Below are 15,251 nucleotides of genomic sequence, written 5' to 3'. Positions count from 1 at the left end.
TAACCAAACGCTACGAATGCCGACAGGCTCTACCTGTTGAAACGAACATCCACCAGACATGTGACAAGGTTCATCCGTCTACAAGAGCAACACGTGCAAAATGACTACGCTAAACTTGCCACGGTTTTGAAAATAGAATTCAGTGGTTCTGCGACTCGCAAAAACACAACAGCTCATTAGCTAACAATATCAAACAAGCTCGAAATGAACACCCACAAGCCTATAGGCTTCATTCAGTTTACTTTGTCATGCTCACTGAAACAGGAATGGTAGAACTATTAGGATTCAAACAACTGTTTCTGTCAAACATGTCTCCCAACTTCATCAACTACTTGGGCCCTACTGCCCACGTTGGTTTGCCGATCTCGACACTCCGAGAACTTGCAAGCTGGGCTAAGAGCCCGGACAGCTCGATTTTAGAGCTTGGGCGGGAACCATTACTCCAATTGGAAGGTGCGGCATCAGAGACAAGTGCGGTGAAAGATGACGCACAAAGGGGTGGCCAAGTAACCACCACACCGATAACCAGCGCAGTAACAATAGCTATGATGAACATCCCCAACCTAACAGGTCCTGTAGAGATCAACCTGACCGCTATGTCCCTGTACCTAACCCTCACAAAGGGTCAGGACACAAGGGTAACAAGCTTAACAAGGGCAACAAAGTGTTCAACAACGATCTAAACGCTAACTGAAACGATATAGAAGCTCTTATAAGAGATGTACTGCAGCGAAAGAAATTTGAGAACGAGGATAAGGATAAGTCATCATGACTAGGCGTAAAATTGTTGGGGACCAAGTCCGCCGAAATTCACGCAATTCGCGAGGACGTCAACATTCACATTAATCCCGCCCTCACTCAAATCCCTGTCCAGAGATCGCTCATTCTAGACACAAGCTCGCAGGTAACAAACTGCTCCATTCTTCCAACCCACTCCACTTTGTTGGGGATATGATGAGAGAAATCAACTCGAACAGGCTATACCTTAGCGCAGTCTTGGAGGACTGTTTGACCTGTGATGCTCTGATAGATTCGGGTTCAATCAGCAATTTACCTCATATCTGAAACTTTGCTGGATGAACTAAAAAGGACAGTGGACCCAGCAAAACGTTGGTTGAAAACGGAACGTTACGACACGAATCTTCGTGGTTTCACTCAAGCTACCGCGCCCCTAACCAAGCGTTTCCTACTTAAACTAAACTTCGAAAGCGTGTCACTGATCCGCCCTGTGTACGTGACTGGAATTGACACTGAAAGGATGCTGATTGGGATAGATGTAATTGACCGTTTGGTACCCCTAATGGATTGGAAAACTAACCAAATCTGGTCACAAATAACTATGCCAACTCCGTTGACTTCACCGCATTCTTCCAAGGCTACATGCCATACATTGAGCAACAATGTGTGTTCGACGTAGGGCAACTGACGCAACCCCGGTGAACTTGGTCATGAGTTCGCCATTGGTGGCAAATGACAAGGGGACAAGTTCAACTTGCGGAAAAATCCACAATCAGTTTGGAAATGTTCAATGCAATTTCGAAAACGGCTAACTGCCACCCTCTTGCTCCGAAAACTTTCAGATTTCGACTGGGAACGACTCCCCAGACAACACTCATCGCTATAGGGGTGTGTGCGCTATCAATCCGCATTGGAACCAAGAAAGTATCTCACTACCTACTGGCTGTCGTAGACCTACCACATACAGTGGGGAGAACAAGTATTTGATACACTGCCGATTTTTCAGGTTTTCCTACTTACAAAGCATGTAGAGGTCTGTAATTTTTTATCATAGGTACACTTCAACTGTGAGAGATGGAATCTAAAACAAAAATCCAGAAAATCACATTGTATGACTTTTAAGTAATTCATTAGCATTTTATTGCATGACATAAGTATTTGATACATCAGAAAAGCATAACTTAATATTTGTAACGTAGCTCCGCCATTGCCTTCGAACCATCACTACTTCGAAGAGAACATGTGTCTTGGCATGCCGATGGCATTTGTGAATGGCTGTTCTTACCGCCATCTAGACCACTTGCAAGCTGGTGTGGGATTGGTTTGGCACAATGACATTCCGTGCAAACCACAATTTCAGCTAGGAAACAAGACCAGCCAGTTCGCAGAACTCTAACTTGCGAAGACCTCATCACCAAATACGGCACACAGGTGTATTGGAAGAAAGTCAAGGGACACTCCAAATCGCCTGGTCGTGACAAATTTGGCAACGACCATGTCGACAGCATGGCGAAATCTGGTGCAATTCACGGCACCCCTAGGGTGTTCGATGCTCGACACGCAAAAATCACAGAGGTACAGATGGTATCCGAGGTATCGCGTAGCCATGTAGCACCGCGGGAAACATCTTCGCATGAACATAATGTGTTGCTAACTCAGTAATTCCTGAATGGTGACCTGGTAGCAATGCAACACCAAGATGAGTCCCTCGTCACTTTGATGGCTTTCCTGTCTGATCCTGTCAATCACCCAGTGTCCGAACTGGCTTTAGCCGGTTCACACGACCTGCGTTCGCTGTACACAACTAAACAGCACCTCACACTTGTAGATTATGGTGGGGGGTTCCTAACACACAGAAGGGGATAATGATAACTCATGCCCACAACGAGCCATGTGCAGGCCATAGGGGGGTCAATGCTACATGTGAAACATTGCCACATGGAACAAGACGTGGCACAATACGTGAGAGGGTGTCTAGTTTGCTGCCAGTTTCAACCCTCCAAGCCACTTCACAGAGCACCCCTGCAACAGCCCAGTTGCCAGGTCGGCCAAAGACAACAAGTATCTCCTCACAGTGACTTGCGCAATCACAAAGTGGGTGGAGTGCCTGCCCCCAACCAATGACACAGCGGAAACACGGACGTTCTTTTGCTCAACCACGTTCTCAGTCATTTCGTTCTGCCAGGTGAAACCATGGACAGCGACAGAGGAACCCACTTTTGAGCAGCTGTAATGACCGAACTGTGGCGGCTCCTGGAAGTCAAAGCTAATCTCCACATTGCGTACCACCCTAGGAGCTCCGTCAGGGTAGAAAGGAACAATCAGTCGTCAGAATCCTGAGGAAATATGTGACAGCCAACCACAAAGATTGGGACCTCAAACTCCCACTGGTACTGATGGCGATCAGAGCCACACGCAACAGGTCTACAAGAATAACACTATTTGAGATGATGACGGGCCTGCAAATGACACTTCCACTGCATCTCCTGTACCGACCGGGAGATGTCGCCGCAGCCACCGCATACATGGCTCATCAATACGTGATGGACTTGCGAAACCACCGCCAGACTACCTTTGCGTACGCTCAAGGAAAGTTGGAGAGAAGTGCAGAAGGTGACAAGACCTATTACGACAAAAAGGCCTCACACCAGGTGTTCAAGGTCGGGGATAAGGTGTGGTACTACCTATACACCAAACCTGCAGGCGTTGCGACAAAGTTCCTACCCCACTGGACGGGGCCACACAAGATTGTGGTGAAGCTGTCACCTGTAGTTTATCAAATCAGAATCAGCAAAGGTCGACAAAACACCACATTAAAGTGGGTCCACAGGAACCAAATCAAGTTGTACACACCCCCCATGGGAATAGAAGGGGTGCTAGCCGAATAGACAGAAACCTAGTTAGAGGTACGAAGAAAATTCTTCAGTAGCCTCAGCTGATCCCTTCCAGGAGATCAGTACATTGCACCGAACATCTTTTCTTCTCTTCCCAGCTACAAGATATACGTGTTGTCACTATTGATATTGTCCTGCGCTGTGCTATCCAAAATAGGAAAATCTGAAAAACTGTTGTCAAAACATTTTCGTTTACAAAAGCAAATAACTGAAATAATCAAACAATATCTCTGATTATGCGTTTCTATAGGATGGAGTTCCTTTGGCTGATCCTGACACTCTGCGCCCTGGTCAAAACCACCCCAGCAGATGTGATCATGAGCAGACCCCCTACGGGAATCGGTCTCCGCGATGATCCAGGACTCCTTATAACTAACTGCAGAGTACACACGCAGAGGGTGTACGTCTGCCGAGATGCGGAGAACGTGTACCACCAACACATTCCACCTGCGGCACATTTGAGTTCACAGTCAAAAGTTCAGTCACCCAGTCAGAACTAGCAGAGCTCAGGCGAGAAAAACGATTCCTACCATGACTATGCCCATGTCCAATTGGTTTGATTGTTATTGGAGGATTTTCTCCGTGAAGTTAGCTCTTCCGTGGACCACTTGGCCATGAATATAATCCCCTCACATCTAGTGCCCCTCTCGATGGTGCACGACATATTGACCTCAGCTACTTCAACCACAATAAGGTCGATACAGTCACATTTGGCCTATAGTCTGGGAGTCGGCAATCCCAATACACATTGATGTTGATCGTAATGAAGTGGGATTTTTACTGACGCTGCCGGTTGTTGAACTGGAGAATATCTATAGATTGAAAACGGTTCTAAATGTAGGATTTTGGCGCGACAGTACCCACGTGAAAATTGCCACACCCCCAGTCGTAGCTTATCAGGAAAACAATCCATATTTCTATCTCACCCCTAACCTGTAAATGTGTACTCTAACCAAAGACGTCCACTACCTCTGTCCTAGCAAACCGTTCATCCGGGATATCACTGAGCGTCTTTGTGTCTTAAACCTATCACCAGCGAAGAACACTGTTGAGCCAAACTAACCGCAAGGGATGTTTTTTTTTATTCATTTTTGTTTCATTTCCTTTGATACTTCGGAAGTGATAGAGCCATAGGCAAGCTCCCCATACAACCACCAATTAGAGCCACAACGCCGCTCATTTGGGGAAGAAATGTAATGATGTATTGCCTGAGTGTTGTGCGTTATTAACGTCTGCCCTAGATCCACTAGCCGGGACAACCGGACGATGGACCGGAACACAGAGCCACAGCCGGACCTCCCATGTCCATTCTTGGTGGTGATCTGCAGCTTTCAGAAATCATACCAGGGTAAACCATCAGGGGGGGGCTGCTACGATGATCCACAAACCAGGACGATGGTCATTGTTATGGTGGGTTGCAACATGCAGAATCCTTCCAAGTTTAACCCACCAGAAGGGGACTGTCATGACTGGCCTGTTCGGGTCAGGTTACCGTGGACCACAGTCCAATGTTCAGATCAAAGAGAATGTTTTTGTAAAGATGAAATGTGAAGATAGTTGTCTAAATTGGATCCGAGTAAAATCCAGACATTACGCCCAGAGAACTTGCCCTAAGATGGAAACGCCCATTTCTGACCTGAGGGTATAAAACATGTGAGTTAAGAAGAATTAACATATCAGACTAGGTGACCAAGCGTTGTAGCCAAGGTCTGAAAAGTCAGCAACCCCAAAATGCAACCCGGGGTTGAAGAAGGCAAAGGAACCTTTTAACAATCTATGCTACGGATGAGTAGCTGTGTCTAAGAAGGTGAATTCAAGCAGAACCACCCGGTTATTCTCTCCAAGGAATCGTGTGTCTACACTGCTTTCGTTCCCCCGCTGGAAGCACCTATATGACTGATTAGCCGTCCTCAGAAGACCCCTTTATCAGAAAAAGGACAAAGAAACAGACCACTAAGAGAAAGGACACTGACATCGTGTGCACAATCAGAGAGTTACACCTGGTAACAACAGAAGTGTCGCCATCAGAGGAGATCTCGAAACTCGGTCCATGAAGAGACACCCCATCGGAGACCTTAAACACAGAATTACATCATTATATTCTGACCCATAAGAGCAGCAGTTTGGGGGCAAGGTTAGGGTTGAACTAAGCATAGTTTACAAATGTACCCAAGTGTGCTTTTCTCTCGAGTTATTAATAAGGATTAGTTGAATCCTTATCACCCTGTCAGCAGTTTAAACCTGACTCATTCATGTTTGTTCAGTGTTTGTGAAACTCACATGATGCGAGCGCAACATAAAGAGCAAGGAGCCGGGAGGTCTATAAATAGCAAGATTTTTCATGAATGCCACTGTGGCTACTATTAGACATCAACAAACATAGCCTATACCCTTGGATGGGCCCTGACCATAAGTCATAAGCGTCTTGCACACAGGCACATAAATACACACACACACAGGAACAAGTCTAACTGACACTCACGCATATACACACACCGCCCTAACACACACTCCACTGATCAGTGGGTTTGGTCCAGGTAACCATTGCATGCACTTTCCTGTTTTTGCTGTGAGGATGTGTTTACATCTGCACTTTTAATGCTTCTGCTGCAATCAATACACGTCACGCACACAGGCCTAACTCTGTCACACTTTAATTCATTGGAATAACTATCACTTCAAATCAATATCACTTTCCTGGTAAGCTATTTTGTCAGGGAAACGTGAAAATAATAGGCTGCCTTTGACGTAAGCATTGTTCAAATTTGCTTTGGAGAATCTAGCTCACGAGTCAGAAAAGAGGTACTAAATTCAATAAGCACACAGGTGTTACGCAACATATGGGCTAATTAAGTTGTAGCATCACTTGGGACACCTCAAAGGCAAAAACCGTACGCAAGCAGTATGTCCTCCGCAAATAACATGATTGCGAGTTAATTGTGACTGACTCACGGCAGAACATGTGCCTGAGCCTCAAGGAGAGGAGTCAAGGAGACAGGACTGAGTAAATCTGGATGGATGGAGCTCACCTGCCCTCTGTTGGTCAACTGTCGTTCATCTAAAATTTCCTGGAGCAATAAAGAGTATGATTTCAGTATTTACTCGATCTTGAGCCACTATACAAAAACTGAAAATGTACAAACACAATTACTGCATAATAATAATAATCACCTAATAATCCCCAGTTTACAATTGGCTCATTCATCCCCCTCCTCTCCCCTGTAACTATTCCCCAGGTCGTTGCTGCAAATGAGAACGTGTTCTCAGTCAACTTAGCTGGTAAAATAACGGTAAAATAAAAATAAAAATAAATAACTCTTCATGCTATTCACCCATCTTGAGACTTTGGCCGAGATTCAATCAGATCAAGCGTTAATGTCGATAACCGAGGTGTAACTTGTGTTGGAGATGTCAAATCGGTGAGCGGCTGTTCTAGATCATTTTCATGAAGCCACACCCGTCCCACTAGTGTTAGAAGTTCAGAACGAGAAAGTGTGGGCCATATAGAAATTACACTCCAAATGAAAATCATTAAACAAAATGAGGACTTCTATCAGCCTAGTCGAGGTGTAAATTACATCTCACATTCCAGTGTTCGAACTTGTAAACAAGGCTTCATGGGGATTTATCTCAATGGCAACGTCCGCTTTAGGTATGTGGATTTGACAACTCCAACACAGTTCGACCACCCAAAAACCGCTATGTGGATGTCAGCTAAATAACTTCACGCTATGCCCATACTGTTTACAAATGAAGAAAGTATGACTGACAGATAAACAGTTATTGTATCTTTATTGAACATTAATGCCTATGATAAAGCTCTCAATGTATGAACTCTAATAATATAGTATAAAAATTAAAAAAGTACAAATAAGTCATTGTAAACATCCATAACAAGATAAAAGCAACAGTTTATCATGTCGATATTTCGTCAGCACAGTATAATGTGTTTTGATAATGTAGTGTGTCATACTGTTTGAAAACCATGCCTCCAAACAAAAATACAATTCAGAACAAATCCCAAACAGCTGGGAAAAACCTTGTTTCCCCCCCCCTGGAATTAATTACGCTGAACAAAAATATAAACGCAATGTGCAACAATTTAAAAGACTTTACTAAGTTACAGTTCATATACAGAAAAGCACTAATCTATGGATTTCACATGACTGGCAATACAGATATGCATATGTTGGTCACAGATATCTTTAAAAAAAAAAGTAGGGGCGTGGATCAGAAAACCAGTCAGTATCTGGTGTGACCACAATTTGCCTCATCTCTTTCACAAGGAGTTGATCAGGCTGTTGATTATGGCCTGTGGAATGTTGTCCCACTCTTCAATGGCTGTGCGACGTTGCTGGATATTGGTGAGAACTGGAACACGCTGTCGTACACGTCAATCCAGAGCATTCCAAACATGCTCAATGGGTGAAATGTCTGGTGAGTATGCAGGCCATGGAAGAACTGGGACATTTTCATCTTCCAGGAACTGTGTACAGATCCTTGCGACATGGGGCTGTGCATTATCGTGATGACGGCAGATGAATGGCGCGACAATGGGCCTCAGGATCGCGTCATGATAAAAGGCAATTGTGTTTGTTGTCCGTAGCTTATGGCTGCCCATACCATAACCGCACTGCTACCATGGGGCACACTGTTCACATTGACATCAGCAAACTGCTCGCCCACACGACACCATACACGCTATCTGCCAGGTAGTTGAAACCTGGGATTCATCTGTGAAGTGCACACTTCTATAGCGTGCTACTGGCCATCGAAGGTGAGCATTTGCCTACTGAAGTCGGATGCGGCGCCGAACTGCTGTCAGGTCAAGACACGGGTGAGGACGATGAGCACAAAGATGAGCTTCCCTGAGACGGTTTCTGACAGTTTGTGCAGACATTCACAGTAAACCCACAGTTTCATCAACTGTCCGGGTGGCTGGTCTCAAACGATCCCGCAGGTGAAGAAGCCAGATGTGGAGGTCCTGGGCTGGTGTGGTTACACGTGGTCTGCGGTTGTGAGGCCGGTTGGAAGTAATGCCAAATTCTCTAAAATGATGTTGGAGGCGACGTATGGTAGAGAAATGAACATTCAATTCTCTGGCAACAGCTCTGGTGGACATTCCTGCAGTCAGCATGCCAATTGAACGCTCCCTCAAAACTTGAGACATCTGTGGCAAAACAGCACATTTTAGTGGCCTTTTATTGTACCCAGCACAAGGTGCACCTGTGTAATAACCATGCTGTTTAATCAGCTTCTTGATACGCTACACCTGTCAAGTGGATGGATTTTCTTGGCAAATGAAAAATGCTCACTAACAAGGATGTAAACAAATTTGTGCACAACATTTGAGAGAAATAAGCTTTTTGTGCGTACGGAACATTTCTGGGATCTTTTATTTCAGCTCATGAAACATGGGACCAACACTTTACATGTTGCATTTATATTTTTGTTCAGTATACTTATTTCATACAAAAACAGCCAAAATGGCGTAATGCAAGTCCATATTTTCAGGGAGGGTACAAAAAAAGAAATGTACTTGATCAAACAAAAAGAAAGCGATCAAAAACAATGTAATTAAAAACTCTGGCCTAAAATGGCCATTACAGTAAAAAAATGTCTACACACAGGGAGGGCATCATTGGTAGAGGTTGTTGTAAGAGAATATGGAATAGAAAAACAGGCAAGTAACATGATGGATGAGGAGGAGATGTGGGCGAGTCAGTCAGTCTGCATATCCAATGTTGCCGATTGTGCCACACAACAGAAATAAAATGTAAATAAGAGAAGTTCGCCACAGGGCTTCTTAGATGCGGCAGAGAAAGGGAGGGGGGATATATGACACCAGGTATCGTAGCCTAGTGGCGGATGCGACATGTGATGGTTAGTCCAGTAGTATGCAGTGCATTATATCCTGTAGAGGGGAGGGGGGGGTGAGTAGTAGTAGTAGGGTTGCGGGGTGGGGGGGGGACGCTGATGAGCTCAATTAGGGCGTCCATGTTTGAGCTTGTCGATGTGGAACGTGAGTTTGAGGGCAGGCCCGAGCTTCAAGCCCATGTATTTCATCATCATGTCGCTGCGTAGTAACAAGAGGGCTTTGCCATCAATCTCCTGCAACACATAGGAGTGGGATAACATTTTCATTTGCTATGAAGGTTAGAAACTCAACAACACTTAAGAATTCAAAAATCCTTCCACTAAAAACAATGGCAAAACATACAGTGCACTGGGAAAGTATTCACACCCCTTGACTTTTTCCACATTTTGTTATGTTACAGCCTTATTCTAAAAGGGATTAAATAAATGTTTTCACTCATCAATGTACACACAATACCCCATAATGACAAAGTGAAAACAGTTTTTTATAAATGTTTGCAAATGTATTAAAAACAAAAACAGAAATACCTTATTTACATAAGTATTCAGACCCTTTGCTCTGAGACTCGATATTGAGCTCAGGTACATCCTGTTTCCATTGATTTTCCTTGATGTTTCTACAACTTGATTGGAGTCCACCTGTGGTAAATTCACTTCATTGATTGGACATGATTTGGAAAGGCACACACCTGTCTATATAAGGTTGGCAGTTGACAGTGCATGTCAGAGCAAAAACCAAGCCATGAGTTCGAAGGAATTGTCCGTAGAGCTCCGAGACAGGATTGTGTTGAGGCACAGATCTGGGGACGGCTACCAAAAAAATTCTGGTCCCCAAAAACACAGCAGCCTCTGTCATTCTTAAAAGAAAGAAGTTTGGAACCACCAAGACTCAGGAGTGGCTTCGACACAAGTCTCAATGTCCTTGAGCGGCCCAGCAAGAGCCCGGACTTGAACCCAATCAAACATCCCTGGAGAGACCTGAAAATAGCTGTTCAGCGACGCTCCCCATCCAACCTGACAGAGCTTGAGATGATCTGCAGAGAAGAATGGGAGAAACTCCCTAAATACACGTGTGCCAAGCTTGTAGCGTCATACCCAACAAGACTCGATTCTGTAATCGCTGCCAAAGGTGCTTCAACAAAGTACTGAGTAAAGGGTCTGAAAACATATGTAAATGTGTTTAAAAATATATTTTTTATAAATTTGCAAAATGTTTAAAAAAAACTGTTTTTGCTTTGTCATTATGGGGTATTGTGTGTAGATTGAGGGGGGAAAAACAATTTAATACATTTTAGAATAAAGCTGTAACGTCACAAAATGTGGAAAAAGTCAAGGGGTGTGAATACTTTCCGAATGCACTTTGTAAGTGTCCCTCTATGCTGAGCGTTCTGTCAGGCTGATACGTACATAGAGATACAATAGGATAGTACTGTTCTATTCAATTCTGTAGATACGTACGTGTTTTCTGAAGAGATTTGCGTGGGGGGCCAGTAGGGGGTCTATGTCTCTGATGAACTCCATGACGTCCTTCACCGTCCACAGGTTGGGGTCCTGGCCACTGGGCCGAGGGCTCTCTCTGAAGCGCTCAGAGCCTGTCGGATGGCGGGTCAGAGTAGAGACACAGAGGAACATTAGTCGCCAATGAGCAACTCCATCTAAAAGTGCTACCGAAAAGCCATACACAATCCACAAATTAGCTTGGCTAAAAATCAAATCAAATCCACTGGACAATATCCGTTTTAGCCTTTAATGACATGCACTGCATTAAAAGATGATCCCCTACCTGAAGAGTTGAGATGTAGCAACTTGGTGGGGGACCGCAGGCCCAGAGGCTGCCCTGTCGAGCCCGGGGACAGGGGGCTCTTCTTTAAGTGCTCCGACCCCCCTACACCGTTCACCACGAGGAAGGGCTCACCTGGAACAACGTGGACAGGCGAGTCAATGACAAGGCCCAAGTGACACACCTGTGGCTTAAGTGTAGTCAAAAAGTTTGCTTCGCGGGACATTACTGGCTACACCTTAGGCTGTTGGCGGTGACCGTAGGTTGAATCTAAAGTCTAAAGAAACATGGAAAATGTATTTCAGAAGAACAGAATACGAGTTGGCATACGGTGTGTTATCTGGCTATGCTCCATGCCATAGGCCGTAGTTTCGTTCACTTAGCTGACATGATACAAGCTGCTGATGAGCGTGCCTTTGGGACAACTACATTTAAAATAGTCTAATCTTAGACTGTATGTCGCTTGTACGCAATTTGTATTCGTGGAGGCCTGGAAATGCTAAATGTGTTTCTGTTAATTACCGCGACACCGGCAGACTTCTGCGTTACAAAAACAGTCTGACCTCCAGTCCTAGCTACACCCTAAAATAAGAGTTTTTGTTTGTACACAAATGTTCTCCCATTTCTTTTTCCCATTAGAGGTGCATGTTTCTATTTGTATCAATCAAGTTATTTCAAATTAAGCGTTAAGGATTTCCCAAGGGGCTGTACCTTCCGAGGAGAGGCAGAGGTTTTTGGCCAGCTTGTGGGGGAGGGGGCTGTAGTAGGAGTCTTGAAGGAACCGCTTGGAGCCACTGCCTGGACCCGTCGTGAGGCCCTCCCTAAAACTTCTCCTTTCTGGCGAGAGTCGTAACAGAAAAGAAAAACAGTGAGGAGTGAAAAGCAAATGCCTACATACATGACTCAAGTCGACACGGTTACAACAGTGAAAAGGTCAAAAAGAAACAGGCAACCCTTTTCTGTCCTGAACCAACAGTAAAGTCGAGGTTATGCCCCAGTACAGTGTGTGTGCTGACCCGGGTAGGCGTGGCTGTCGTAATGCAGGCCCCCTCGGGGGACGGGCTGGCTGCCAAACAGAGGGTCACAGTAGAGGTTGTGACAGAGTTTCGCCAGGAAGCGCAGGACGTACGTGACGCTGTTGAACGTGGGCAGGGTGAGGGTATGGTGCTGCTGGCCAAAGTGGGCTGCATGGGACACAGAGGGCAAGGGTTCGGCTCAGACAGCCAATTCCTCACATTTAGCAGCAACGCCAAGTGAATAGGAGATATAGAGCTTTGGTTTGATCAATTACAGGAAAAAAAGGATCTACCAGACCAGTCTGTTTTAACAACTGGTCCTGATGTAGTGCACAGGGAGGCTTGAAATAAATGAAGGAAAAATCATATTTCTTAAGGAAATGCAAAGACTCTTTGATTATCTCTAGAACTAAACTTCTAATAAAGCTTATAGAGAGCATAGCCCATACAGAAAGCAGGTACCAGTCCTTACCTGATATGACCTCTCCTCCGTGACCTGGCTTGAGGCAGGAGAAGACAGAGCTCTGGTTGTGGGCACAGTCCACACAGGCCTGGACACACTGCTGTAGCACCGAGGCGGCCCGGCCCGGACCAAAGTGGTCGGGCAGCTGCTGCACCCGCCGCCCGTCCAAGTGGGGTCCCACCTTCCCATACTTGTTCAGGTATACACACACTGTGGGACACGTATGTAGATGCAGGCAGTCATGCACACAAACACAGAGGCATCTAACATTCAGAGTGTATACCACTCTGGCTGAAGAAGGCAGATTTGACTTAATGCTCCAAAACATATTTAACAATATTACATTTTCACCAATGATTGACTCACAAGGATGACCGAAGGCATTACAAGTATTCCTAATAAAAGTTGCATTGCGCTCCACAGAAATCCCTACGAGTGTTAATTGTAGTGATGAAGTGCTACTTTGTGTGCGTGTACCTGTTGCAGCATGCAAGGCGGCGCTGGGGATTGTGGCGTTGTCCAGGGGCACCGTGCTGGTGTCTGGCTCTGGCATACTGCTATTGGGGGAAACGGGCACGGGGTTGGGCACCACCCGCGGTTTTCTCTGTTCATACAGACACACATACACAACGTTTAGTGGGGTGGTATGCGCTCATCCATAAAAATTAAAAAACACCTGTCCCAGGTACTGGATTAGTTACATTGTACCTAAACAAATATAATTGTGTGTGCGTGTGGTTACCTTGCTGCCGGGCTTGGGCCCTCTCTTTTTGGGGATCTTGATGGACTCCACTTGACCCTCCTGCAGGGCCATCCTCTGGGCCCAGTTGGCTGGCAGCCTCCCTCTGGGCCGGGACATGGGTCGCCCTGGGCCTGCCGTGGCACCCTCCAGCCAGCCTGCTCTCTTCGCCCAGCCCATCTAAACACAGAGGAGGAGCGAGAGGACAATGTTTAGGCTTAGGTCAACCCCTCTAGATGTCAATTAGAGGGCAAACATGACTTTTCTCAGTAGCAGTGGAATTAGAATACGAGCAAATTCTTGACTTTAGTTCAACTTTTGACCAATAAGGTCGTTATTATAAAATACTGTTTGGGTGCTGCGACACAGGATTAAACATCCAACCCTACCCCATCCACCCTTCTCAACCACCACTCCCCAACCCGGGTCCCTGTTCTGTACCTTACTCCCCGGTTTGGGGCCTCTCTTCTTGGGGACCTTGATATGCTCCAGTCCCTTTCCGGGCAGGGGGGCCTGTGTTCCTACTCCGGCCCCCTTCTGGCCCCAGGGACCTGTCCGCTTGGCTTTTCTGCGGCCTGGCTTGCGTCCCCGTTGGCCAGGCGGCTGTCCCGGCATGGGGTGCACGGCTGTTCCCTCGCTACCGTCTGAAAGGCAACCGAGGGTCTTGGGTAGCACTGCTGTCCCCAGAGACAGAAAGAGCGATAGGGGGAGTGTAAAAAAAAAAAAAGTTTAAATAGGATGTTAAGGAATCAAACAAATGCAATTTATCCTCTAGCCTAGAGATCAATATATTCATTGAAGTTATATGTCATTCATTATTTCCTTCATTCATTAAAGTGCAGCCTGACAGGAAACAATGAATGTCAGATTCAGGAAGTAGCATCAAAGTAACACAGAACGGACCAGGAAAGAGCAGCGACTTAATCAAAATCATGACAGACTCAATGAAATAAACAGCCAGTGATCAAGTGATAGGCAATAATTCCTCTAACAACACAACACAGCAGGAGGAGTGGTAGACCCGGCCACACACAAGTGCACATAGACCTAGACAGCTTTTGTGTTAGTGTTATGCACTCTTACTGCCCTGCCTTCATAGAGAAGGATGAGAGACAGACAGAGAAAGAGTGTTGCCAGGACAACAAATACAAATTCCATCTAGACACCGTTGCCCGAGAGCACACAACAAACTTATCCTGTCTTGGCTTAAACATCAGCACCACAGGCAACTTCCATAAAACTGTGAACGATCTGAGAGGCAAGAACTTCTACGCCATCAAAAAAAGACACAAAATTCAACATACCAATTAGAATCTGGCTAAAAATCTTGAAGCAGTTATAACAGTGCCTTCAGATAGTATTCACACCCCTTGACATATCGTTGTGTTACAGCCTGAATTTAAAAATGGATTACATTTAGATGTTCTGTCACTGGCCCACACACAATACCCCATAATGTCAAAGTGGAATTATGTTTTTCAAAATTTGTACTAATTATTACAAAAATGAAAAGCTGAAATGTCTTGAGTCATTAAGTATTCAACCCCTTTGTTATGGCAAGCCTAAATCAGTTCAGGAGGAAAAATGTCCTTAACAAGTCACATAATAAGTTACATGTGTGCAATAATAGTGTTTAACATGATTTTAAATGACGAAATCATCTCTGTGCCCCACACATAAAGATAATTGTAAGGTCCCTCAGTCGAGCAGTGAATTTCAAAACGAAGATTCAACTATAAAGACC

At 45.2% G+C, this 15,251-nt stretch overlaps 1 protein-coding gene across 10 annotated transcripts in view; it reads right to left on the bottom strand.

Annotated features, from left to right (window-relative positions):
* Positions 1-7,407: 7,407 nt before the first annotated feature.
* LOC129837401 (polycomb protein SCMH1) overlaps positions 7,408-15,251 on the bottom strand; it is a 46,610-nt gene continuing 38,766 nt past the window's right edge. For 8 of the 10 annotated variants that reach the window (XM_055903537.1, XM_055903534.1, XM_055903535.1 and 5 more), the window contains 9 exons: positions 13,949-14,184; positions 13,511-13,687; positions 13,246-13,372; positions 12,778-12,978; positions 12,306-12,473; positions 12,001-12,126; positions 11,293-11,424; positions 10,968-11,101; positions 7,408-9,743 (listed from right to left, as the gene is read on the bottom strand). In XM_055903537.1, the coding sequence (XP_055759512.1) occupies positions 9,615-9,743; positions 10,968-11,101; positions 11,293-11,424; positions 12,001-12,126; positions 12,306-12,473; positions 12,778-12,978; positions 13,246-13,372; positions 13,511-13,687; positions 13,949-14,184 (1,430 nt within the window). In that variant the 3' untranslated portion in view covers positions 7,408-9,614. Of the gene's footprint in view, positions 9,744-10,037; positions 10,544-10,967; positions 11,102-11,292; positions 11,425-12,000; positions 12,127-12,305; positions 12,474-12,777; positions 12,979-13,245; positions 13,373-13,510; positions 13,688-13,948; positions 14,185-15,251 lie in introns of all 10 variants that reach the window. The other 2 variants (XR_008756710.1, XM_055903540.1) reach the window with 2 other exon arrangements.

Source organism: Salvelinus fontinalis, chromosome 38, assembly GCF_029448725.1.
Source record: "Salvelinus fontinalis isolate EN_2023a chromosome 38, ASM2944872v1, whole genome shotgun sequence".
Classification (NCBI taxonomy): Eukaryota; Metazoa; Chordata; class Actinopteri; order Salmoniformes; family Salmonidae; genus Salvelinus; species Salvelinus fontinalis.
Note: the sequence above shows the minus strand (reverse complement) of the source record. Positions and strands in the feature narration are given on the sequence as shown.